We start from the raw sequence: 27,602 nt of genomic DNA on the forward strand, positions 1-27,602 counted from the left end.
CTATTCGTGATTTTGTAAATACATAGCTACCATCATTTTACATTGATTTCTCTTTTTTAAAAGGAGCCAAAACCCAGTTGGGTGCCACCCTTGGAACTGCTTGTGGAAATGTGGGGACAGTAGGTACCATGCATAAGAAATGCTAGATATAAATGCCTCCTTAAGAACAGCCTCCCAGCATGGCCAGTCTGCATTATACAGAGTGAAGCAACTGCCATAAGTAACCAGTGTTGGTTGCAAGGGGAGCAGTTACAGCTCTTCAGTTGTTACTGACAAGTCCTTTGACCATTCCTCCATCCCTCCAACCCACCACTGTCTCTTAGAGGACAAAGTTATTTGCACCACACAGTCTTTCTTGCCTATCCTAAATTAGTCCCCAGCCCTCATGTGTAGCAAACAGCCTTTTCCCATTTCCAGTGTTGAAGTAATATTCAAGCACCAGTTCAGTCAGCTTGTTGACACAAAATGGAGAAGTATTAGATGAAGGGAAGTATTAGCATCACTGTTTTCTGCTTTGGGCAGACTTCACTTGGAATACTGTGCCCAGTTATGCTCACCACAGTTCGAGAAGGATATTGACAAGCTGGAAAGGAGCTGGGTGTGTTTTGCTTGAAGAAGAGAGGACTAAGAGGTGATATGAAAGTTGTTTCTATCTGAACGGAAGTCATCTAGAAGATGGAGCAAGCTGTTTTAGGCAATTAGCTGGCCACCATGGAAAACAAATACTGGTAGATAGACAAGATATCTCATACGCGCTTTTATTTTTCTGAAATTACTGGTAGTGCTCAACTTGAGCTTTGGGGAATGCTAAACTGATTAAAATCCAAATGAATACTTCAGAGACCAAAGAGCTGCTTCAGAAATGACAGTGTTCAATTTTTCTACCATAGGTCTCCACTTACTGGATGTAATTCCATTTGCCCCTGAGCACATAATGCCTCCACCCACTCTTCCAACAAACCTTCCCTAATTTTCAGGGACTTTGTCTAGAGCCATTGGAGTGTGTACGTGCTCAATACAAGCTCAAGGGAAATATTTATAGGATGGATTTTTTTTTCTTGGCTCCAGAATTTTGTTTATTTTCTTAGGTAATTGGTTGGCAAGGGAGGGACTGCCACACCAGTTCCCAAGTTATTCTCTGTAGGCTGTTGGAAAAGGAATGAGACTCTGGCTCAAAATAAAGAGTCATGTTTTAACAAGCAGTGACACCTTATCTCTAGGACCAATATATAGGAAATCTTCCTTTAAAAAAAAAAACAGTTACAGGAACCACTAACTCTGGTCAAGGTTTTTCCTCTTTCAGATATTTACCCAGTATAAATAATCCCTCCAATAAAACTACTGCCAGACCAACAGCAGAAAAAAAGAGAAAACCAGGCTTAATATATTTTCTTAGTTTTTATATACAGAGAAGTGGGGGTACTTGTGGGAAGGGAGGAATTCACATTATGAAAACAACAGAAAGGATTAAATGCCCCTTACTCATTTCAAAGTATTCCACTGTCTGAGGCTAAGGATGAATTATCACCACCCTTCCCCATCTTCTGGGAGGCATCCAAAACTGCACACTTGTTTTAAAGAAACCATCACTATAGCAGCAAATTCAGTAGCATGGGCTGGAGCTGACAGAGGACTCAGAACAACAACACCTGGCTTTTATGTCTCGGTGGGTAATCTACTAATCCAGGTTACGCTCAGTCATAAAACTTCCAGAGAACATGAGTAAAACAATCCCTGCAGCTACTCCCTTTTCTTCAAAGAAGAGTGATGAGCAACATCTTGATGATGTCAAAGAGAAGCTTCCCTCTGCTGTTAGAAGTTGATGTCCCTCAGGCTCACTTATATTAGCCTGATGCAAGAGTTTAACTTGCCCATGGGGATTTTTATGTAACACAATTGTGATCTCAGTTCTAGTACTGAAAATAAATCCCTGGACTGAATAGGCACTCAGGGGCATCCTGTTCTTGAATTCTCAGGACACTCCTGACTCTCAGAAATTGCTATTTTGGACCTGGCTCTCAATGACTGTCCTCCGAGTTCTAGCAAAAAAGTGGGGGGGGGGAATAGTTCCCACAAACTTAAAGCCTTGCCCTTGCTATAGTCAAGTGCACTGAATGGTTCAGAATAGTCTTTGTACTGGGCCTTCAAAAACATTCAAGTAATGGAGATTACCAAGATCTGCTGATGTGGATAAGAAAGAGAAATTATTATGTTAAAAATATGTAATAAGATTGAGTATTCCTGAGAGAGCTCAACCACACAGACAGTGAAAATTATCCAGGTAGAATCCAGGGTGAATCTTTGTTGTTCACATGCATTTCCAATGCATCCTGTTACATTTGGGGGGAGGGCTGCCAAAAAAACCACTCAACCTGGGATAATCTATTTCAGGGTTTTTTTCTGAGTTTTTCTAAAACATTTGCATTCTTCGCTATGTGAATAACCAATGCAATAGACTCAGGATAAACTGAGATAAAACTCTGCATGCCTTTAACGTGTATCAAATACATTCACATCATCGGCTCCATCTTTGTTCAAGTGCTGGCATGTGTGAGCAACAGGACTTGCAGAGATGTGCAGAGATGCAGTTCTGTTTTGTGAACAACAAACCCAGAATGTGTGAGTGAGATTATTCGCATACTCACACTAAAAACAATAATATCTGAATGACCCCTTGGTCCAATTTGGTTTAATCTTTTGAGGGGTAGAGTTTCAGCTGCTCTAGCCTAGTCAGAGGAGGGAAGCTTCCCTCTCTCTGTGACAGTCTTGTTTTGACCTTGGGATATTATTATTTCCTCCCCCCCCCACCCTATTTTCCTGAAGGATGCAAACAAACAAACAAACAAGGGGGGGTGATAAGATGAATTTTTAAAAAAAGGAAGTGTGCCCTGAAACCAAGACAGCAGAAGCCATAACTGGGGTTACTGTGACAGTAAAGATAGAAGGCACAAAGGCAGATTTACGGCTGAACTTCAAGAAGACAAAAATTATGACCACAGATATTCTACATAATTTTAAAGTAGACAATAAAGAGATGGAAATAGTTCATGTTTTTCCATACTTGGGCTCAATTATCAGAGTGGAGACCGCAGTCAAGAAATCAGGAAAAGACTAGGACATGGAAGGGCAGCTATGAAAGAAGTAGATGAGATCCTGAACTGTAAAGATATATCATTAAATACTAAAGTTAGGATTGCCCATGGCATCGTTTTCTTGATTTCTATGTACGGTTGTGAGAGCTGGACAATGAAGAAAGCCTATGGGGGGGGGGATCAACTCATTTGAGATGTGGTGCTGGAGAAGAGTGCTGAGAACACTGTGGACTGCTAAAAAGACCAGTGGATGGGTCCTAGAGCAGATCAGTTCCAAACTCTCCCAAAGATGACTAAACTGAGGTTATCATATTTTGGGCATATCATGAGAAGAAAGGACTCACTAGAAAAGTATAATGCTTGGTAAAGTGGAGGGCAACAGAAATAGAGAAAGACTGCTTTCCAGATGAATAGACTCAGCTAGGGAAGCCAAGGTGTGAATCTGCAGGAGCTGAGCAGGACAGTTGGGTGGAGGTCTCTCATTCATAGCGTTGCCAGGGATCAAACTCAACTTGAAGGCAGTTAACAAACCACAAACAACAATCATCATCTCAGTGTTCTGTTTTAAGCAAGAAAACTCTAGCAAACTGTTCATTTATTCCAAGTAGGCTTCATTAAAATTGTCTCATGTCAGAGTTGGAAGTTGGGGCCCAGGATTTAAAAACCAATGCAAATGTTTAAGGAATAAGTGAAGTTGTGAAAATGCCAGAAGCCTGAGTAAAGAAGCAAGACTTTAAACAGAGGCAACATTGCCATCTGCTGCTGCATCTCAAAATCCACAAAATCGTTGCAAAAGCACAAAACCTGCTCCAACCTCTGTCAATATCCCAGTTCTTCTAAAAGCTCACCTTTCTACTTGAAAAGATACCAGCACTGAATTTGTTTCTCTTTTTAATCATTTCAATCTCAGCCCAGAGAAAAGGGCTGGGACAATGAGAATTTATCATTTTTACACCTTTCTCACTTGTCTTTTTTGTAAAATATACAGTATGTTGAATCTGTTCTGTGCCTCTGCAATTCCTTTGTGCCTTTCCTAGGTTTATATCCTGTCTTTCTCAACCTAAAGTTTTTGTATTGAACTAAGCTATGAATACCTGAAAACTGTTGCACTGGTGCTTCAATCAGGGTGACCAGATGCCATAACCATAAAGGCAGACAGGGCACCGCAAAATGTAAGACATTCAGGAAAAATGGGGGGCATTTCAAAATAAAAGCTAAAAACACTCATAAATATAAATTCATTTCATATAATTTATTAGCAGCTGTATTACATATGCTGAATTTTATTATGTCCTCACTTGTATTTTTCTAATGAACTTATCTTTGCAAAAATGCCGTGTTGGCTTGCAATATATGTATGGAACTCTGAGCAAAATAAAAGCTTAAAATTGTAATTTACTAGCAACAAACCCTTGACTGAATCTACATTTAAATTATTCCTTTCATTTGTCAAGTGTGCTGAAATTAAAGGGGGGGGGACTCTTTCAAGATTTGCATTATTTCATCAAGCAGCCCATTGCCTAATACCTTTGAAGTTCTCTCAAGATACAAATGCTGTCTGAGCTCTGGGTGCGAGACTTCTCTGCTACTGCTCTGAGGAAAAAAGAACTTTAGAAGGATCTATCCTCTTCCCCCATTTGCAGCAAAGACAGCATTTCTAGGTGGGCAACAAACATGGTGTTATTTAATGGGTTTCTTAGGGCCGAGACAGACCACCCAAAAATGGTGGTCTGCAGGAACCCATTTTAACTCCAGAGGGATGCTGCAGCAGCCAAACCAGGCAATGTCCCTCTAGAGTAAAAAGAACCCGGCTCTTCTGGGTTTTTTTTTTTTTTTTTTTTTTTTGAGGCACCTGGGTTACGTCACAAGTGCGCCACTGGTGCACTCATGCGTAAGCAACATGCAGCAACATGTGGATGCTGTCTTACGTCAAGATGGCAGTGCCTATGTGATCAGGATGCTGCCATTAAGCCACTGCCGTTACACACTAGGGGTCTGGACCATGAAGTCCAGAGGGCGACCTCCCAGAGGGCGTTCTCTGCTGTCGCCCCCAAACTCTGGAACGACCTGCCGGATGAGATCCGTCAGATAACATCATTAGACAGCTTTAAAAAAGCGGTCAAGACGGATCTCTTCCGGCAGGCCTTTCCAGATTAACCATCCCGGCCCAGGTTCCTGATTCCCTCATTCCTCCCGTGGCCCCATCTTAGTGATGGTCGAGGATCAACAGAGGGATATCAGGGTTTTTAGTTTTTAATTGTTGTTTTTATGCATTGACATTGTGTTTTAATATGTTATACTGTTTAATACTGTCTTAAGGGGGGGAGGGATAAAGTGTTTTTAATTGTCATATTTTATATTTTACTGTTGTTAACCGCCCGGATTGGTTTGCCAGAGGGCGGTATACAAATAAATATTATTATTATAAATATATTATTATTATTAAGTCGCTGTGCAGTCTGGAACCCTAGTATCACCGCCACCACACTACTTTTGGCCCATTTGTCTCAGGCCTTAGATATGCTCATAATGGAAGATATTTCAGATTTCTTCCTGGGCAAAAGGTTGAAATGCAGGATATGTCAAGGAAAAGGAAGACATCTGATCACCCTGGCTGCAGTGCACAGAACTGAGCTATGCTTGGCATGCCTGAAAGCTGTTGCACTTAGGGTTGCTTCTGAGCAAAGAGGCATGGAATTGAACAGTGCTTTGCAGTCCTTCATGGAGGAAATGTCCAAATTGGTAAGAACCACTTTGTTTTGTCTGACCTTTCTCATGGAATTGGGACCCATGTTCCTTGCATATATGCAAGTGGAAAACAAAGGGGTAAACAATGAGAGGCGCGCCCGCAGCAACCTGCTCTAACTTGAATATATGCAAATTTCCATTTTCACAGGGGGGGGGGCACACCGGAACAGAGTCCCCATGAAAACAGAAGGGAGACTGTATACCCATTCCATCCTGCCAGTAACCCTGCCCTAAATATGTACTTTCTTCAATGTTTCCATTGTGGGGTTTCTATCCTCTCCCCCCTCCTTTCCTTGTTACATTACTCTGTGTAGGTAGCCAAACAATGAAAACAACAAATATGTGTAGATGGATAAAAGAACAGTTTGGTGGTTGAGCTTTTTAAAAAGAGATTTATAACTCTTGGAACAGCTAATTGAATATTTTGTTCATAGTTCCATATGTACCTGTGCTCACTTGTCCTCCTACATTTAAAACGAAGTGGTTAATCTAAAACCAAGTTCCCAGTCTGCATCCTAGATGCCATATGAACATCCTCTGCAAACTGAGGACATCTTTAAATAACTGGCCATCCTGTTAGCCTTTGTTTTAAACATCTTCCTCCCATCAGGTTTGTTATTTGCATTTATCTGTCACACCTGTATCTCTGTACCTGCTTTTATTTCATAATTCAACAAGGCTGCCTCACAAAATGATAGAATTAGAGCTGGAAGGAATCCACAAGGTCATCAATCCCTGCTGGTCCTGTCATCTTTGGCAGATGATCCTCCAGCTTCTGCTTAAAAATTTCCAACCTTTTTTCATTTCCCTTACCAGAAGCAGATTTTTACTAATATAATCTTTTTAAAACTAAGACTTTGTGGATTACTTGTTCTGTATCAAAAATACATGCCCACACCCCCAACACCCTCTATTGCCTATGTTAGCAAATTGTGACCCTCCAGATGTTTTTCGACCACAGTTCCCATCACCGCTGGCAGCATAGCACATGGCAAGGGATGATGAGTGTGATGCAACAACATCTGGACAACCATTTCATGATGGCAGTTCTGTTGCCTCCTTCTCCTTTGTTGTTGATGTTGTGTGCCTTCAAGTCATTTCCAATTTATGGCAAACCTAAGTCAAAAGCTATCATGGGGTTGTCTTTGCAAATTTCTTCAGAGAGGGCTTGCCATTGTAAGAAAGGTCACCCCGTGGCTTTTCATATCCAAGCAGAGATTCGGACCAATATTCAGAGTCATAGGATTTTGTCACATGGGGGGAAATCAGGGGGGGGGGGGGGAAGTCGTGATTTAAACGGACAGTATCCCATGAAAATAGAGCGATCGTGGTGAAGATTTTCACATGCATTGCAATTAAAGAGGACTTATCCAAGCATTAAACAGGTAATAACCAGCAACAAATCATTCACCACGATCACATGATTTTCACATGATAATGTCCATTTAAACTCTTGATTTTCCCTGTATGATAAAGTCCATAGTCCAGCACGCAAACCACTATACCACACAGGCTCCCTGTCCCTTTAAGATTAATCTTTGTTGTTACTGGTTTGCCTTCAGGTCAGTTCAACATATGGTGACTGTAAGGTGACCCTATCATGGGGTTTTCTTGGCAAGATTTGTCCAGAGGTCTGCCATTGCCTTCCCCTGAGGATGCAATGGCAAACTGCCTCTGAACAAATCTTGCCAAGAAAACCCCATAATAGGTTCACCTTAGGGTCACCATAAGTCTGAAACAATTTGAAAGCACACAACACACATTAATCTTTAAAACCATGATATTATGGTTCACCACCATTTATGACCTCTAGGTGATGCCCTCTCCCTTGCATATCTCTTAAAACCAATATTTTGTGCTGTGTTTTTTTTTTTATGTACAAAATGCAAATGCCTCATTACAAAGAGCAATTTCTCAAATGCAATTTTGGACTCATATTGGGGCTCTCCACAGGAAACCAGTGCCTCTCATTTATCTGGGACCATTGCTTGTCAGTTTGAAAATAATTACAATAGCAGAGACCTCCATAGGTGCCAGATGTCCCTCTTCCAGAATATCCATGCTCCACTGAACATAGCAGCTGTTGCTTATTTTAGAACATCATCATTGACAGCTCTACACGCAGATACTATATTTCAATGATACGGAAAGACTCAGACACTTGGAATTACCAAGACTTTTCTGCAAAGCTTAGAAAAGTTTCTTTCCAACTGTACTTCCAGCTTCAGGATTCTCTAACTGCAAGGGCAGGGGCATTCAGAATGGCTTCTCTTACCTCAGTTTTTTTCATGCCTTGCTGAATAATTCTCTCTGCAGTTGCTTGCTCAAAAAAAGATCGTTAGAATCCTTACCTGAAATCCTTTTTGCTAGTTCCAGCAATCAAACTATTGGCTTTTTTTCAGGTCCTCGGCCAGAGAGAGTTCTACTGCCTCACCAGTCAACAAATCTCACATTCCATAGGATGCAGCCACAGCCATTAAAGTGGCATTATAGTGTTAAAACTAAGTAATGTGAAAGGGCCCTACATTATCTCTATTTGAATGTGTGTACATATAGTATACAGGCTGAGTCTCCCTTATCAAGAATTCCAAAATCCAAAATTTTCCAAATTCTAAAATTTACCCACATGAGTAGCTGAGATAGTGATGGTTCAATGTACATAAACTTTATTTCATGCACAAAATTGTTTAAAATGTTATGTATAAAATAACCTTGGTGTATGCAAAACATAAATAAATTTTTAGACTTGGGTCCAATCTCCAAGATATCTCATTATGTATATGCAAATATTTCAAAATAAAAGAAAATCTGAAATCCAAAACACTTCTGGTCCCAAGAATTTTGGACAAGGAAGCCTCAAGTTGTAATGTATAAACACCTCTTGGGTAAAGGAAGATAATGTTACCTGTTAGGACTACTTTGTTAGTACTGTATTTAATATAAAGGAAATCAGCTAATATACGTGTTTATTTGTTTGGAATAGAGTAGATATACATATTTCTGCCAACCCAACAGATCAAAAGCATGTAAAAGTGCAAGTAGATAAATAGGTACCAGTTTGGTCGGAAGGGAACACCGTTCCATGCAGCCATGCTCACATGACCACTGGAGTCATCTTTGGACAATGCCGGCTCTTTGGCGTAGTAACAGAGATGAGTACCACCCCCTGACTTTGACAACCTTGTCATAGGGGAAACCTCTACCTTTAGAGTATATATACCATCTTAAGTTGCATTAAATAAAATTGTATTTGTTATTCATCATAACCATGCTTACTGTGTGGTCACTCTTCCCAATGTTACAGCAAAGCAAGCCTTTTGATGAAGTAGATCTCTCAAGGATTCTGACGTCAGCAGTAGGGCATTTCCTTTGGAAGAATGTAAATGGGCCTTTGGTTTTGCCATAGCATGGAGTAAGGGAATGCCTAAGTTGGGGGGTTGTGGTAGAGACACCACAGACAACCACTTGTGTAAAGCATGTAAGCATATGACATTTCACAAGAGTAAATCATCAAATAACATAATGTTTGCTTTAAAGCAAGGGTTCCCTACCTAGGATGCCTGCACCCCCAGGGGAGTGCAAGATGGGATTTCAGGGAGTGCAACAAAGAGTGGATTATGTCCTTGAGTGATGAGTTATCACTAACATTTTCTGAATAAATTAGAAAATTAATTGCTCAATTTAGATTTTTATTTTATGCACTGAGTTAAATTTGTTCAACCACAGTATTGAATATGGTTCAATTCGTACTTCAAAGATAACAAATTTGACTTTTTCACCTTCACTTGTGATATTACTTTTGTAGGGGGTGCAAACATTAGTCAAACATTTCCTAGGAGTGCAGAGCATAGAAAAGGTTGGGAACTACTGGTTTAAAAGAATTTCAGTGATCAACAATGAATTTAACAATGGAGCACTCATTACCCTTCCTGGGAAATAGGAAGGGTGAATCTCTCATAAAACCCAGGTTCTCTGAAGGTTCCGACACAAATCTTGCTTTCCAAAGCAAAGCACTGCTGAAGCCTTCTTGCTCCCAGACAGACAAGTATTTCAAGGTTATTACCGACAGGGGTGGTAAACTGTACAAACCATGCAAAGCATCCTTGATGTAGTCACACATTGTGAAAGCACAGAATGCAAACCACAAAAATAACCAAGTGAAAGTTAAGTGACAGGATTAAGGTCCTGCCTTGGAACACAAAAGGTGAAAGAGAGATCAAGGAGACATCCTGCTTAAATGAACTGTAGGAGGCATGTCCTTACCAGCCACATCCTTCTGTCTGCAAAATTTAATCCCCTTTGCTGTTGCTAGTGAATTGGCCAATTTCTCATTAAGCACCTTAAGAGCGCATATTTCAATAATAATTGTTTAGGATTAAATCTATTGTAATTGCTTTAATTATAATACCTCAACCTTTCAAGCAAGAAACTGATAAGGAGAGTCACAGCCCAAGAGAATATCCACCATGCCATAATGGGGTGTGCGTGTTATGCCATTTGATGTAAAATTTAGCTCAGCATCCCTGCAGTGATTGCTAAGATAATACCATAGCCACGGGAATTTAAAACTCAGGGAGGGGGAGAGTTGCCTGGATCTTTTTATGACCTAGATCCTTTGGTTCTCATGCTTACTGATCTTGATAAATTGAGATATCTCCCTCTCATGCAAGGTTTGGAGCAATTCTTCTGAAAGAATATTTTATGTCACATTTTTTCTTAGGACACATGAAAGCTGAAGATCTTTTGTCACAGTACTGTATACCACCATTTAAGAAGAAAGGCTGGCATACAGTGCACAGTATACTTTAATCCCTAATTGTCCAAAACCTTTTGGGGGCATATTCTCACCACCCCCTATCCTGGTTTTGTCTTGATTTTCATAACCAGCCAGAATGCAAACCACAAAAATAACCAAGTGAAAGTTCAACTTCTTTCATCTTAATAGCTAGCAAAGTGAATCTGAAACCATCTGGGCTAAAACAAAAGTTCTATTTGGATTACTCTAGAGGCCCATTGCCAGCCTCTGAGGCCATGACCTGTCCACACTACACTGTTATAGCACTATGATTCCACTTTAACTGCTGTGGTTCCATTCTATGGAATTCTGTTTTTTAGCACTGAAGCCTTCAGGCTGAGAATTCTATATGCCCTTCTCTAAAGTGCCAATTCCAGGATTCCCCAAGACAGAACCGTGGCAACTAAAGTGGAAAAAAGTGCCATGTTTTTGTAGTGTGAATAGGCCTCAGATTAAGGTATCTGTTCCAAATACAAAATTCCCTGCACCTATGTGTGTCTTTACATTCTGTTAGATCTGACTTAATGGCATTGTGGAATCAAGAGAAACCTGTTAATGCAGGGGTAGGCAATCTGCGGCCCATGGGCCGGATGCGGCCCGGCGAGGCCTTGGGACCGGCCCCAGCCCAGTCCTGCCGCCGATTGCCGCCGGGGCCTTTGGGGGGCAATTGTCTATAGAAGCCTCAGAAACATGCATTTATATTAACATTTTTAAAAATAATCAGCAAATTTTTTCACGTGTCCTCCATTTTTTATTTTAAAAAGTGTCCTCCATTTGAAAATTTTGTCCTACATTTGTCCCGGTTTATTTATATATTTAATTTTTAAAAAATTATTTAATTATTTATTTTTTGGGTTCAGCCCCCCAGTTGTCTGAGGGACAGCAACCCGGCCCCCGGCTCAAAAGGGTTGCCTACCCCTGTGTTAATGTATAGAGTGTATGAAAATGTTCAGATGTAACATTTTGTTTATTCACTTTGCAGAAGTCTAGAATTGGCTGCAGCTGGGACTCAAACCAGCAGGTGATGTCCAAGGTCACAGAGTGTGCCAGACAGCAAGATGTAAATATACTGTGTCATCTTTGCAAGGGGGAAGATATTCCAAGATGCACAGGAAATTGTACAGGGAGGGGTTGAGCTAGATTGCCACATGGCAAATGTGTATATAAGCTCAGATGTCTGTTTGTACATTTTGTGGGGTTTGTAGTTGGTGGATGGTGTTGGTGATTGTTCTCGCATGTGTCTTTTGGCAACAAATAAACAAAGTGCCTCTACGGAGATAAGCCAGGAGTCGGTGTGCCTTTCTTCTTGCAGCTATTTTCCTGGCATGCTCCAGCAGCTAACAGTTGTTTATCTTCAACACAAGGCTTCCAAGTTTACTCTGTGCGCTCACATTTGCATCAACAAAACCTCCCTCAGTGGAAGAGGCAAGCTAATAGGAGGCACCAAGTGGAGGCACATGCTCATGCCCAGCCACACACAGCCCATGCCTCCAAAACCTGGAACAAAAGCTACTATTTACTCAAGGCTACAATACCATGAATTCCAGGGAAAAACCCAAAGAATTCAAGAAAAAAATCAGCATGTTTCATAGCATGCAAAACATTGACTATATAGATCACAAAAAGCTATGAAACACACTCAGAGTTATGGAGGTGCCACTACATTTGACAATCCTGGTGAGAAATCTGTACCAAGGACAAAATGCCACCATTAGAACAGAATTCAGAGAAACCAAGTGGTTCCTGATAGGTAAAGGGGTAAGGCAAGGCTGCATCCTATCACCCTATTTGTTCAGATTACATGCTAAAAACATCGTAGGAAAAGCAGAATTAGAATCAGGAGGAGGAGGAGTAAAGATAGCAGGAAGAAACATCAACAACCTAAGATACGCAGATGACACCATAATATTGGTGGAAAACAACACAAATTTGAAAAGAGTTGGAATGGGAAGGGCAACTATGAAAGAACTAGAAAAGATCCTGAAGAGTAAAGACATACAATTGAGCACTAAAGTCAGAATCATTCAGGCCATTGTATCCCCAATTACTATGTATGGATGTGAGAGCTGGACAGTGAAGGAAGAAGACAGAAAGAAAAGCAACTAATTCAAGTTGTGCTGTTGGAGAAGAGTACTGTCTTAGGATGTCGTGGACAGCTAAAAAGACAAACAAAAGGGTCCTTGCACAGATCAGACCAGAGCTTTCCTCGGAAGCCAAGATGATCAAGTTGAGGCTATCATACTTTGGCCATGTAATGAGAAGGCATGGATCATTAGAAAAAACAATAATGCTAGGAAAGGTAGAGGATGGAAGAAGGCAGGGGGACCACAGACCAGATGGATGGACTCAATCAAAGGGGTTACAGGGATGGGCTTGCAGGACCTGAGCAGTGCAGTGGAGGATGGGGATACTTGGAGATCCCTCATCCACATATCGCCATGAGTTGGAATCAACTCAAGGGCAGCTAACAACAAATAGCATGAAAATGGACAGGTGAAATTGGCAACAAAAATTTACAGTGTGGATGTTCCTTGATCAGGATTTGGTCACTCCATTCCACTATCCCTCCACCACTGGTTTTCCATTACTCTCCCTGACTTCCAAATAAGTTAGCATACTGGAGTCACTGAGCATACTCAGTCTGCTATGGGACAATGTTGGGATTTTGATATTCACCACCTGAACATGAGATAATAGAAGAAATTACAAGGAAAGATGGAAAGCAAGAGGTAAATCTCTCTCTCTCTCTTTCTTACAACACACATACACAAACACACACACTAAATATACTCCATACACATATATTATTTCAATTACACTTTATTTGACTCCTTTTGCATACAATACACTGACTTCCAGAAACCCATCAATAAGAAATAATAAAACTTTACTCTTCATTCTCCTGTGCTGGTTTTGTATGCATTTAAGATACCTGTCTGTTTTTATATGCAACTGTATTAGAAACACTGATCAAGCAATTGTTGGAAGAAACACATCTTTTCCTGCCTTCCTGAAATAAAAGATATGTTTCTGGCAATGATTGCTTGACAGCTTCCCCTCCCCATTTAAGGAAAATATACAGACCAATAATGGTTCTAAAACATGAAGATGCTGTTATGTAGCACATGGGGAAACGTGCTTCAAGACAGTTCTACAATAGCAGTAAATGCAAATTTCTAATAAATAGAATCCTTTCAGATGAGAAGAAATCATTTGTCTGTTTACTCCAATACAGTACTTATAAATTGGACAGAAAAGTAATAAGCACTACTGTGGCCCCATGCATTCAGCTGCTTCCCTTAAAAGCAGAAAGGCCACCAGAAAAGACCAACATTTTAGTGCTCAACAAATCCTGACCCACTGACTTATTATGGCTATACTGAAGTGTCCAAAGGGATACAGCAGTGGTGGGCAAAGTGAGGATATAAGGCTGCAGGTGGGCCCAAAGGCTCTTTTTGTGGCCCTCGATTCCTCCAGACTCCCTGAATTTCTTCTTTCCTGGTCCCCAACAGGGTGAACTGCCTTTCCAGGAAAGCTTCAGGAAAGGCAATTCACCTTTTGAATATATTGCAGGCTCTCCTGGTACTGTTTAAATCAAATAATGGACACTTCTAAAAACTAGACACGGACATTTTACCGTTTCTTTTATGTTCTTTCCCAGCCATTTTTGGCAGTTCATAAGGCCTCTGGAGGGCTCTAGAGGCAGAAAAATGGGCCCCAGATTCACACCGCAGTTGTCCACTCCTAAATGGACAAATGGCTACAGCCTAAATGCAAAAGGTTGCCTACTGTGTCATTACTCATGTCATTACTGTGGAATATCCTCTCTGCTTCTTGCTTGGATCACAGACCACAAGGGTAAAATGACCATTATCATTGTAAACTGTTAATGAACTTAACAATGACGACTGCTGATAAATTTGTTAGCCTTTAAAGCACCATCAGACTCTTGGTGGGGTTTTCAGAAACCTTCTCCTTATATTAAAAACAAACCAAAACAAAAGAAATTAAAGGAGCATTGCAGTATATATGAAAAAGGCCTGGCTTTTGCAATGTTATACAGAAAAGTCACTCATCTAAAGGGCTGCACAACTAGGAAACTACTACGAAGACCCAGAAAAAGAAAGGCAAGCATATTTTCCAATGCCGTTTACCAACATACTTCAAAAAGCATTCTGTTGGAATGTTATACCCCATCTGACAAATAATTTACATTGCAAGAGTACAGTAAGCCATCTTTTAGACTAGAGCAACCTAAAGCAACCCAATTGTACTTTATCATTACACATTTCATCGCTTATGTATTAACTCCCATCACACCCCACTCTGCCCCACTCCAGTCAAGACATTTCCATTCACAGAATTCACAGAATTCATTAAGAAACTCAGTTATTTACATCAAATTACTTAGCAGAACACATAATTAAGAAAAGAGCTAAGAAAACAGCCCATTCCAATTCTAACCTGAATTTGATCATTTGTGCATCTATCTACATACAGTATTATTGCTTGGGTCAAGTCCCATCTAGATGGAAAAAATGGCTCTAGAAATGGCTTCCTAATGGCCATTTGATTAGTTAACAGGAGATGCATCCCCTTCCAGAGAATTTGCTCCCACTTAAAACAAGGAATTGTCCCATTGACTTCAGTGGAATTCACCCTCTCTGTGTACATGAGCATGGGTATACATACAGGCACCCAACTACAGAGCCTGTGAATTAAGCTTAAATTCTTAAACCAATTACTACTAAATTGTTTGAATACAACAACCCATCACAGAATATTTCACAATTTAAATCAGGCCAGATTATAACCAATCTTTCAGCATGTAATGACTGTTAAGGTAGAACATACAGAACAAACAGAGCTGTTGAGGGATACCCACCGCATATATAATAAATCACCATAAACACTGCAGAGTTGCATACTCAGTGAAACCTTTCTGCCATTAAAAAAATACCTTCCTCCTCCACTGAAATCATAAATTAATGAGCTACATAAACAGCACTTTAGCAAACATCTGGATCATCAGAATCTTTTGTTACAATTGCTTTTCATGCAAAGTCATATATACTAAGAGGCGGGAACAGACCTTAGCTCTCAGTCTATGAAGTTTTGCTCCGTACCATATTTCTTATGTATTTTAAATTAATATCATTGACATCGTACATTCCAATTAGCCGGACATTATGCTAGATCACATAAAACAGCTGTAGAAACCTAGAAGTGGCCAGTACATTCTGTGATAGATAATTCTCTGATTTCAGGTCGTATTCTAGTTTACATATTATATAAATAATTATATTACATGTATGCTATAAGAAAAGCCCAATTGACAGGCAGGGTGCATCTTTTCCCAGATAATTCAGGAACCTTGCAGGGAATTGTCCCTCTTCTGCCTTTTCCTCAACATATAAGCCCAAGAAACATTACAAAGGCAGACTGGGAGAGGGGCACATTGGTAAGATCAAGTAGGCCTGTGACCCAATTCCTACTTTATCTAGCTAACATCCATGTTATCCAGTCCTATTTGGGTACATAATAAAAAATTAGGGAAAATGTTATCCGAAACAGAGGGATCATGCCTGAAGAAAATAGCTGAATGACAAGTTTATCCAACAGGGTCTTTAACTGCTCCCAAAATACTTGGATCATAATGCAGACTTTATTGGACTTAATCAACAACACACATCTGAAGCTGGCTCAGTATCCTCTTTGTCACTGCACTGACAGGCCCACAAATTAAATATATTACTCTGGTTTCTTCAGGGATTTTGGCACAGTCACCAAATTCTTCACTATAAGATCCCTGAGAATTAATTAAAGTAGCAGTATTTCATCACAACTGAAACATCTAGCTGAAGGGGTCCATTTGACAAAGAAATTTCAAGCCAGTTTCTTATTGTTCTCCACATTCTGCATTGTAGCTAAAAACTCAAGGAGAAGTTTTGCTGTTTTCCTGGGCCGTTCCACGACAACAGTGTGTCCGCAGTTTTCCAGAACGTGTACTTGACAGTCAGGAATCGATTTTGCTAGCATGTCTGCTCCTGAAACGTCGAGGACCTAAGGAGACAAAAAGGCTGAAATGAAAGAGAGAAAAAGGCACCACCCGGAACAAAATGGCTTCATCGTATGGCATGAGGAAAGGTCTTAACTGCCTTCTGAAGACCTTTATCAATGACTCAGTTCCAGAGCTTGGAAAAGTTAATGTTAAGCTAAAATCCTGATGTTAAACAAAACATTTAATTCACTGGCATTATAGCATAAACATTATATAAAATCGATTCAATAGTTTGTTTTCATGATATGTATTTTAGACATGATTGCCTATATGGAGATTTTTGGTTGTAATCCCGCTTCGATCTGTTGGGAGAAGCGGGAAAATACAAATAAACTTATTATTGTTGTTGTTGTTTAATCTAAGCATATTAATGTTAATATCAAAAATACTTATAAATTAGTAAAAATGACTCATACATTCCCCACAAAAAAACAGTCAAACACAACATGAAATGTTAATGGTTATTCAACCTGTTAATGCTTTTGTCATTTAATAAATTAAAAAGTAATTTTTAAAATTATTGTTTAAACTTCATTCAGGTAGAGGAAACATTTCAGAACCTGAAAGTCACATTCTGTTGCAGAATTCACAGAAAACTAACCCTATGAAGTACATATTGTCACTTGAGTTGTAAAGAACACCCCAACATGTTACTGATTCCTGTTTTTTTAACAAACAGGAAAATAGCCAAGATAAACCTGTCCCAATAAATCTATTAAATTTCTCTTGGCTATTTTTTTTTCCTGGCAAACAAGGAAGGCTGATAGCTACTCAGAACAAAAGTTCCACCTCATGTGAACATGTATTTCATTATTATGGAATATCTACAAACATTCCCATGGATAGTTTGAAGTAGAATGATATGAATGGAAGGGAAATATAGGAGATTAGGGAATGATGAAGAGTAGAATAGTAGGATAGTAGGATACAGTTAAAGAAGGTATAAGAACGTGTGGAGCAAAGGCATAAGTAGGAAGATAGAGGAAGAGGGGGGGAAAGGGAAGAGGAGAAGGGAAAGAGTGTAGAAAGAAGGAATTTGGGAAGGTATAAAGTGGTTGGATTAGAAGGAAGTGAGGGAAGAAATGGTTTGAAGAAGGTATGTTGGGATAGGGTTCATGTACTCTTCATCTGATTCGATATAGGGTGTATGTAAATATGAATGTATCAATGTTTTGATATACAGTGTGCCTGTGTCATATGTGGGTGCGCTTTATGTGTTTCAGCAGGAAGAGGTGGCGCATCCCATAGGAATGAATAGGGTGCGCACCCATGGCGCACCCATGCCACCGTGCCACCGCATGTACAAGCCCCATTCATTTAAATGGGGCTCGAGCATAGGCGGTATTTGCTTTATGCAGGGGAGTCCAGAACGGATCCCTCGTGTAAAGTAAGGGCGCACTGTATTCTATGTATTGATGATGATGTGTTTTAACAATAAATATTTATAATAAATAATTAAATAAAAACATTCCCATGGACATAGGACATTTTTATCCCTTGAAATATTCCTGACTCATTAGGATCAGGAAGTACCATAGATTAAAGCATGCAATGGAAGTTTTCACTTTAAAGTGGAGGAGAATTTTTTTAAATTGCAAATTATGTGTTAAAAAAAATAAGCTGTTAGGAAGGCCTATTCTGTCAGAGGGCTAGGCACAAAAAACCAAAACATTTTTCTCCACCAACATTGCATTATTTCAGAATTGTATGACACAGCTGACTCAAGCAGTCAAAGACCTATTACAGTCTAACCCACAAAAGGATAAAGTAAACAGCTTGACAGCCTGCTGTGAACAATTTGCATGGCACTTTGCAGAGAAAATCACTCTCTTCTGTTCTCACTTGGACACTGTAGCTGATACAATCCCAGTAGATGTGACAAGCCACTGTTTGTCCAGCAATTCTGCGTACTTTTCAGTTTCTACAGCCCAAGATCATGGAAAGAATCCTTGAAAAAGCCAGGCCCAGCATTTTGCCCTTGATCCCTGTCACTCCTGGCTTATAAACTTCACCAATTGGCCTGTGGGTTCTCCTGAGGCTCTGCTTTGCCCTTCATGCTATTTAAAATTTACATGAAACCAGAGTTAAAGGCTGTCTGATTATTTGGGGTTTAGTGCCATCAATATCCTGACAATGTCCAATTCTATTTCTCCTTTTATATAATTCCAAGGAAACTGTTTTGATTCTAAACTACAGTCACCCCTCCGTTTTCGTGGGGGAACTGTTCCGGACCTCCCTGTGAAAATGGAAAATCGCCAGTATTTAAGCCCCATTGGCTTGAATGGCGGTGCACGCCCACAGGCACCTGCTCATTTTGTCCCCCTCCATTTGGAGCCTGAAAACTGGCAAGGGACGCAGACTCCAAGTCTGCAAAAATGGAGGGGTGACTGTAGTGTCATGTCAGGGATGCTCTAAATGAGAATGAACAAACTGAACCTTAATTCAGACAAAACAGAGGTAGTCCTAGTCATTTGAAAGGCAAACCAAAGAAATTGAGATTTTAACTTGTTCTGGATGGGTTTACATTCCTGCTGAAGTAAGATTCAGTTTTTTGGTGTACACTTGGATCAATTTGCCCCAGTTTCTATAGTAGCCAGGAGTGCAATTATAAAATTAAATTTAAAGGCATAGCAATGTTAGTCTGGAAAATCAGTATGTAAGGGGATCACCTTTGAGACTAACTGAAAGAGAGAAGTGGGTAGAGAAGCTTTCATCGATTTGAACCTAGTTCCCCAGATGCAACTGAGAAAGAAGGTTCAGGTCTACAAAAGCTCATGCTACTAAACTCTCTCTTTCAATTAGTCTCAAAGGTGCTACAGTGGGCACTCTCCTTATGCGGGGATCCCTTCTGGATCCCTATACATAAGGGGAAATCAGCACATTAGAAGTAATGGGGCTCGTGCCCGTGGTGCACATCCTATTACTTCTTCCAGGGTGCATGAGAGGCTTTTCCAGCACGGCTTTAAGCATATGCTGAAAGCCGCGTATAATGCAGGCGCACTGTACAAGGTTCTTCTGCATACAATTAAAGTTAGTTCATCAACACTGTGAACTAAGACATGGAGATGTCTCATCTGGCCACAGTGACTTGTGCCTTTGTTACATCCCACATGGATTACTGCAATGCACTTTATGTGTGGCTGTCTTTTTAAAAGTGTTCAGAAAGCTCAAATAGTCCAAAATGCAGATTGTTGACTGAGGCTGGTTATAGGGACCACACACTTCCCCAATTATAAGACTGGCTGCAGCTATGCTTCTGGGCCCAATTCAAAGTACTGGTTATGCCCTATAAAGCAGTATACAACTTGGGTCAGGCTTTCTGAAAGACTAACAACTCTGCAATACAAGTCTGTCTGGGCTTTCAATCTGCATGCATGCACAAAAGACATCTTAAACAGCTCTTTGTGCTCACTAGCACTAATGGAACAAAAATATGTTAGGATGCAGGGCTGAGTTATACCAACTCAAAACATGACTACAGTTGCTCAGTAACTGCTGCTTTCTGGGGTTGGAGGTGGAGGAGAGCCAAAAGACCTCAGCTCTGCACTGATCTCAGAGGTAGGGAAACGGGGATTTTAAGAAAGCCTATTCAGCCTTGTTATGTGCCCCACCTACTGAATATCAGATCCTTAGATCTAACACTATCTTCTGCATGCTCATTAAAACTCAACCTCACTTTTATCCAGCTCTGCCCGTGTATTCTTCCTGTTGCCTAACATGCAGTCATTTGCTTCTACCCATTGCTAATTCCTTCACACTCCCTTAAATTCCTTCGTGCAGTTGCAATTTTTCTCCCAGGCTCTTTCCTCAATCTGGCAGCAAACCCTAGAACAGCATCTCTACTTCTTGTCGTCATGGCAATTTCTCTCTCTCCCTCTCTTTCTGTTGTGAACTACAGAAGCGATGCTAATGGCTACCTTCATTCAAAAGACCCCAAACAGAATCCAGATTGAATTTGTACACACCCAAATCCTGTCCTCTTTGTTTCCTTGTGCAGCCCTCCTCCTCAAACATCCTAACAATTTTGCACAGGAACAGATTCACACATGCTGCTTCCTCCATTCAGGCTGCCTTCTTTGTTTTAATGAACTCAGCAGATCTGAATACACAGGAACACAAGCCCAAGGATCTGTCATCTCCAGCAAAATAAATGGGGTGGTGTTTCACATAAGACTTTGGAGTGTACACTGCAATCTGCACAGTGCTCTAAAGCAATTATTTTCTCTGAGCAGTACACAGGGGTAGACAGGGGATCTTAAATTTTTGTCTGTTGCAGAGCAAACCCAAACTTTGGAAATAGCTGGCTGTAAATAAGCAGTTACTCATAACATTCCTTCCCCCCCATAACAAAAAGTATAGCTACATTATGCTAACATTGTAACTTAAGAATGGATAACATTACTCCTTTTGTAGTACTCTAGCCTTATGTTACTTTGTAAATTATACCGTAAGTACAGCTGCATCTACAGAATTAATGCAGCTTGACACCACTTTAACTGCCATGGCTCAATGCTATGGAATTCTGGGATTTGTAGTTTGGGGATAAATTTAGCCTTCTATCAGAGAGCTCTGGTGCTACAACAAACTACAAATCTCAGGATTCCATCGGATGGAGCCATGACATTTAAAGTCGTGTCAAACTGCATTAATTCTGCAGTGTGGCAGTGGTAGAGATGGTATATCAGATGTTTAAGTGATGGCTCATGTTACCACTTTATGCCCTACAGGTGCTGAGTGGATGAGGCAGCACACAAAGGGAGACTGCCTTGGACCATACATTTGTAGCATTCACATGTATATTTCAAAGCGAATAAAAGAACTTACAAAAACAAAAACAGGAAAGCAAAAAGTTGGGTTGTTTTTTTTTTACATTATAACTACAGTATAATGAGCAACTAACCAGGAAAGAAGGATGGGCATGTAGGAACTACAACTGTAACTAATTACTTTGTAGAAGCAAGCCCTCTGGAGTCATTGTGTGAGTGGTTTGACAATTGTTGAAGACATGGATGTAATGTTTACTGAAGGAGATTGGCCACAAGTGCAATGATAAACAGGCACAACCCCAATGTTCCTATGTCAGCAAGGTTTTCCATCCCATGAGTATACAGTAGGATTTTGGTCTAAATTTCCAAATTTGTGGTAGGGAGGACAGTAGCACCTTCTGTGCGCATGCACATTTGACAAAAAAAACATTTGCAGCTAGCAGTTGGGGTTTGGTCTATAAAAGCACACACACCACAGTATGTTTACTAATCTTTAAATTGCCATCAGTGCAGGGCCTCCTTGCTTCTTTCTCCACTGGTTGCTCTGTGTATTCAGTTTTCAGTTTCTCCATGTGTGGTAAGGAGGGAAAGAGAGAAGTAAATCAACTAGCATACCTGATCTTGCTTTCCCCAGATGATCTGCGTTGCAGCTTTGATCTTGCTCATGTTTTCATAAAGGGAGTTTCTTGACTTTTCACCTGCAATCTCTAAAAATACTTTCCAGAAGAGAAAAAGAAGAAAAGGGTAGAGAAGAGATCAATCTACCATCAGTTAAAAATGAAATTCTGTGGGAAGCCACATTTTTAACCTTTTAATCACACATTTCTGATTGGTGAAATGACAGGAACCAAATTCTCTAGTACAAATAGTGGAAGGTAAAAAATGCACAATCAGAAAAATTCACATGAAGGCCAAGGGGGTGGATTGTTTTGTTTTGTTCTGTGCTTTGGTCTAAAGTACTTCCTACTTTCTACCATCCTGGGCTCAGGGGTACCTGTTCTTTCCAGGACAAACCTAGATGAGTAGTTTCCCACAAGTACTTGCAAGTCACATTCTTCCTCTCTCCCAAATTCCATTCAGGCAGACTTATTTGTGTTAAGATATCACCACATCAGGGCAAGTGAAAAATAAACAGATAAATTTGCCTAAAATTTAACAGAAGAAATACAAAAGCTTGATGGAGTGGCTGCAACTTTGACAATAGCCTATACAAATTTCATCTCTAGTTTTGTCCTACAAATGAGCATGACTTCATCTTCTACCATAAAGATTTTTGCTAATTAATACATAAAGAAATAATCTGACAATCACTGATTGTCAGTGGCAGGAACAAACTTCTTGGAGTTCTAGCTTACAGGCCTTCAGTGTTTCAATGCAGGACCAAATTCTGGTGCCAAATCACAGCAGTTAAGACTAGAACTTGGAAAGGTTTTGGACGACAACTTTACCAGAATGCCCTAACCATATAGCTGGGAGTGTCCAGGTTAGCTGGAAGTTTCTGGGAGTTGTGATAGAAAAAAGTAACTTTTCCACACTCCATTATTATCAAATAGAATGATCAAACAGAATCTGAACACCCAGTGCTTGTGAATTATATTCAGAGTTCAGAAAAGTTACCTTACCAGATCAGAACTCCCACAATCCCCCAGCCAGCTGGCAGCTATAGTTTTTAAAGTCATAAATATCCTTTTTTATGAAATGCCATTGGGGAGCAACAACATTGCACAGCAATCACATTCACTCTCAAAGGTACATGACTGGTCTCTGTGGGGAAGAAAATGATACGTCTGATAGCTACGACAATAAGACATTGGTCTTAAATACATAGCAGTATCCTGCTTTTACTCTTATGGAAGTATATGCAATTCCTAGTGATCTCAGTCTTCAAAAACACTGTCATATAGATCCTAGAAACAAATGGTAACGGGAGTGGGGAGGACATAAACAATTTGTAGACATGGGCTTAGAGAACCAAATATCTGAACCCCCCCCCCCCCCCGCTGTGCCCAAGTTAGAACCATCTGGAAACATCCTCAAATCAAGGCCAGAAGGCAATGGCATAATGCACTTACATTTTCGGTAAAAGTCATTGTGTGGGATGCGAACATCAACAAGGCCCTGCAGGATCTACAAATGAATAACAGTGTTTCAGAAGAAGAACAGAACAGACACACCACCCCCATCTGCTGCCATTCTTACTCTCTGGAGATGAGGCCAAAAGGTGATGCCTTCTGGACATGCGACGAAACCCAAGCTGACAACCAAGACTCTTGAAAAGTTAAGTGTGTCAGTTTGTATGTTATGTAAACTCAGTTTAAGGGGTGAATCTCTTCAGAGATGGATGCAAAAAGTTTGTGTCAGAGAACCTTTAAAAAATAAAGTTTTCCAGCATGGCAGGGGGTTAGACTGGATGGCCCTTGTGGTCTCTTCCAACTCTATGAATCTATGGTTCTTTTATGTACCTACAGAATAAAAGCCACCACAAAATGATGCCTGATATCCTGTTGGTGGATTACAAAAGTGTCAGATCTACACCATCATAATTCACTTTTTTGTATTGTTGTAAAGGTTGAAATTTTATTCTGACCAACTCTCTCCATCAAAAAATCCCTCGCCTTGTAATCAGCGCATTCTCCCTTCTCAACACAGCCATTTCCATGTTGCTTGAGAAGAGGGAAATGAATGGGAATATTCCCATTATTTTCCTATAGCTAAATATGCTGCAAGAATTTCAACTGCAGGGGGACCTCTCAAAGATTTCCAGAGGTCTCTGCAGAGGCCTGTTGCAAGGTGTCCAATTACAGAAAAACAGCTGGGTGCATCCACATTTATCTGCTCAAAATCATGGAAATACAGTGTACCCTTGTTATACGCTGGGGTTTGGTTCCAAGATCCCCCATGTATAACAAAATCTGTGTATGCTCAAGTCTCATTAAATATAATGACACAGCAAAATGGTGTCCCTTATAAATAATGGAAAATCCAGGTTTGATATTTGAAATTTATACTTTTTTGGAACATTTTCAAACCATGTGTGCTTGAATCCGTGTATAAGAAGGGCCGACTGTAGACATTTTGTGTGGGGCAGTGGGAAACTGTTCTGCCTACAAGGTGAGTTTTGGGGTGGCTATCACTAAGAGATACAGCTGTGGAGACATGGTTATGTGGTAAATATCTAACTGTAAAGTCGAAGGCTTTCATGGCCAGCATCCATAGTTTTTTGTGGGTTTTCCGGGCTATGTGGCTATGTTCTAGCAGAGTTTCTTTCTGACGTTTTGCCAGCATCTGTGGCTGGCATCTCTGAAGATGTCAGCCACAGATGCTGGCAAATCGTCAGAAAGAAACTCTGCTAGAACATGGCCACATAGACTGAAAAACCCACAAAAACTATAAATATCTATCTCTCAATGCAGGATCTCAGCTGATGTTTCAATTAAAAGGGGCTGTATATGCCCATCTGGAAGCATCATCAGCCTTGCTCAGGCTCTTGCTTAAACACAGGAAGGTTGTAAATGGGGTGGGAGAGCCTCCACAAGCAAACACTGTCCCACCCTTATGTTCTACCTACTTTCCTTCTCTTCACCTTTAAATATACATACACCTTTCCCATTTCATCTATCCTGAATGCTGTTCACCAACTATCTGGATATTTGTTCATCTAGGAGAGAGATTGTTTTACCATATGCAAAAATTTTTTTAAAGAGGAAGCAATTAAAATAAATGTAATGACAACGTAACATCATTAATGTGATAATACTCCAAAAAGCTGTAGTACAAATAAGAAACTCTTCCAGTTCTGGTATTTCTGAGATACTTGGGACTTCCAATCAATTTGGGGAAATTTACAAAGTAAACATAGCAACCAGGGAGAAGTCATATGTGTACTGTGTTAAAGGGATGCAACTTCACTTGTTACATATATTGTAACAAGGTATTGGTGAGTAAAAGCTCACCAATATCTGCCGCATGCAAACCATTCTAATGCATTAATTCAATATTTCCTGAGAGAGTTTCTGTCTCATAAGACATTTCCTGAAGAATCCCTGGAATTCAATAAGATCCCCAATTCAATGACCCCCTGCCATTCATGCATCTTACCTGCTGGGGCACTTTAAAACGAACATATGAACAGAGCTTCAGCATGTCTGCCATTTCCTCAGGAGTGGATGGAATTAAAGGAATTCTGTCAATGCACTCTGAGGCCCTCAGCTCCTGCAGCTGTTTAACGAATTTGCTTTCTGTGGCATGTGGCAGCCCTGCAGTAAAAGGAGATCCAAAAGAAGATCCGTATTAAAATCATTTTTAAAGAAGGAAGGAAAAGAGATTGGGGGTGGGTAGGAGAAATACCAATTCCTCCAATCCTGCTAGAGAAAAAAGATCAGTGTGAAACTATAAACTGAATGAAATGCACAGCTATAATTCAAAGTAACAACAGCAGATCTAATTATATTTCCTGATAATGTTGAGGACAGTGGTTCTCAGTCTTTGCTCATCCTTTCAATTCCAGCACCAGAAGCACCAGCCAGAATGGGCAAAATGAGTTTGAGAGGTAAAAGTCAAAACCTGCAAAGACTAGTAGTGTACTAGTCCAGGATCTAGTCTAGTGGGATATAATCCTAGCATGATGTAGGATGTGATCTACTACTAAACTAGTAATAAACTACATGACTCTGTGCCCTAGTGCTGTGCATTTCCCACCCACAACTGGATGCTACTGATGGGAGGAGGGTGTTGAATGCTGCATTTATTTATTTGTTGTTGTTGCGTGCCTTCAAGTCATTTCCGACTTAGAGCAATCCTAGGGCAAATCCATTACGAGGATTTCTTGACAAGTTTCTTCAGAGGGGGTTTGCCATTGCCATTCTCTGAAGCTGAAAGGTTTATGACTTGCTCAAGGTCACCCTGTGGGTTTACATGGCTGATCAGGGATTCGAACCCTGTTCTCCAGAGACATAGTCCCACAATCAAACTGCTACACTGCAATGTCTCTCTTTATTTATTTATTTGTTAGTTAGTTAAGTTTAATCCTATCTTTTCTCCAATGAGCTGAAGGCAGTATAAATGGCTCTCCTTCTCTACTCTTTATGCTCACAACACTTTTGTATGGTAGCTTAGGCTGAGACAAAGTGATTGGCCCATACTTTCCCAGCAAGTTTCATGCCTAAGTAGGAACTTGAAACTGGCTCTCCCAAATAGCCTGACCATGGTAAGCTGTCCTGCCAAACAGTACAGTCAACCCTTAGTATCTGCATGGGGTCTGTTCTGGACCCACCCCTCACAGATAACCAAATCTGGCACATGCATGCAGCCACACTGCCATTAGGGACAGCCCCAATTGTCCCGTGCACATTGCCATGCCACCATTGGGGACAACAGAACTTAAGGGCAGTGTGGTTGCATGCACATGCTTCCATGGGACAACAGAGGCTGTCCCTAATGGCAGCATGGTCACATGCACGCGCTGCCATTGGGGACAATGTGGGCTTGCCATCTGTGGATGCTTGAATCTGCAGATGTCAAGCCCATGGAGACCAAGGGCTGACTGTATTGCAAAAGGAGAGGGGTTTAGACACAATATTTCTATTTTCAGTGACAGATACATCTTTAATTGACTGTGCACTTCTGTTGACTTTGATGTCTGTCTGAACTGAGAGCAATGGGGGGACTGCAAGACCTCAAAATTCCAATTGTTTGAACCTGGCTTCCTCCAAGTGTCTACTATGCGTACACATTACACAATTCCATTGGACTCAAAGTTATGTTTTGGACTACATGTCTCAGAAACCTCTGGCATTTTCCAAGGTCTCCTCAGGAGTAAGGAATCATTTTGTGTCACTCACCTGCAGGGCATACAAGACTTAAGCTGCACACCTCTGCTGGGTACTGAGCAGCATAAACACCTGCAACATTTCCACCCATTGAAGTGCCAACTAGATGAAAGGGTTTTCGGTTCAGGTTGATACATTCAACAAACTGAAATACCAAAAAGGCAATAGTGCATTAGAACAGTATAGTAGAGCAACCTGTCCCTATGAGTAATAGGCAGGTTTACACTCAGCTAATATTTATCATACAACCCTCTGGGCAAGGACAGGGAATGGCCTTCTCCCAGTTTAGTTGAGGACATGGCTAGACCTAAA

The 27,602-nt window shown here is 40.5% G+C and overlaps 1 protein-coding gene across 3 annotated transcripts in view; it reads right to left on the reverse strand.

Moving 5' to 3' along the window:
* Positions 1-13,439: 13,439 nt before the first annotated feature.
* The window catches only part of LOC121922551 (monoacylglycerol lipase ABHD6-like), a 73,740-nt gene continuing 59,577 nt past the window's right edge, over positions 13,440-27,602 (reverse strand). For all 3 annotated transcript variants that reach the window (XM_042452138.1, XM_042452137.1, XM_042452136.1), the window contains exons 5-9: positions 27,303-27,435; positions 25,561-25,718; positions 23,535-23,589; positions 22,078-22,178; positions 13,440-16,698 (exon numbers count right to left, since the gene is read on the reverse strand). In XM_042452138.1, coding sequence (XP_042308072.1) covers positions 16,522-16,698; positions 22,078-22,178; positions 23,535-23,589; positions 25,561-25,718; positions 27,303-27,435 — 624 coding nt within the window. In that variant the 3' untranslated portion in view covers positions 13,440-16,521. The remainder of the gene's footprint in view (positions 16,699-22,077; positions 22,179-23,534; positions 23,590-25,560; positions 25,719-27,302; positions 27,436-27,602) is intronic.

This window comes from Sceloporus undulatus, chromosome 2 (genome assembly GCF_019175285.1).
Source record: "Sceloporus undulatus isolate JIND9_A2432 ecotype Alabama chromosome 2, SceUnd_v1.1, whole genome shotgun sequence".
Classification (NCBI taxonomy): Eukaryota; Metazoa; Chordata; class Lepidosauria; order Squamata; family Phrynosomatidae; genus Sceloporus; species Sceloporus undulatus.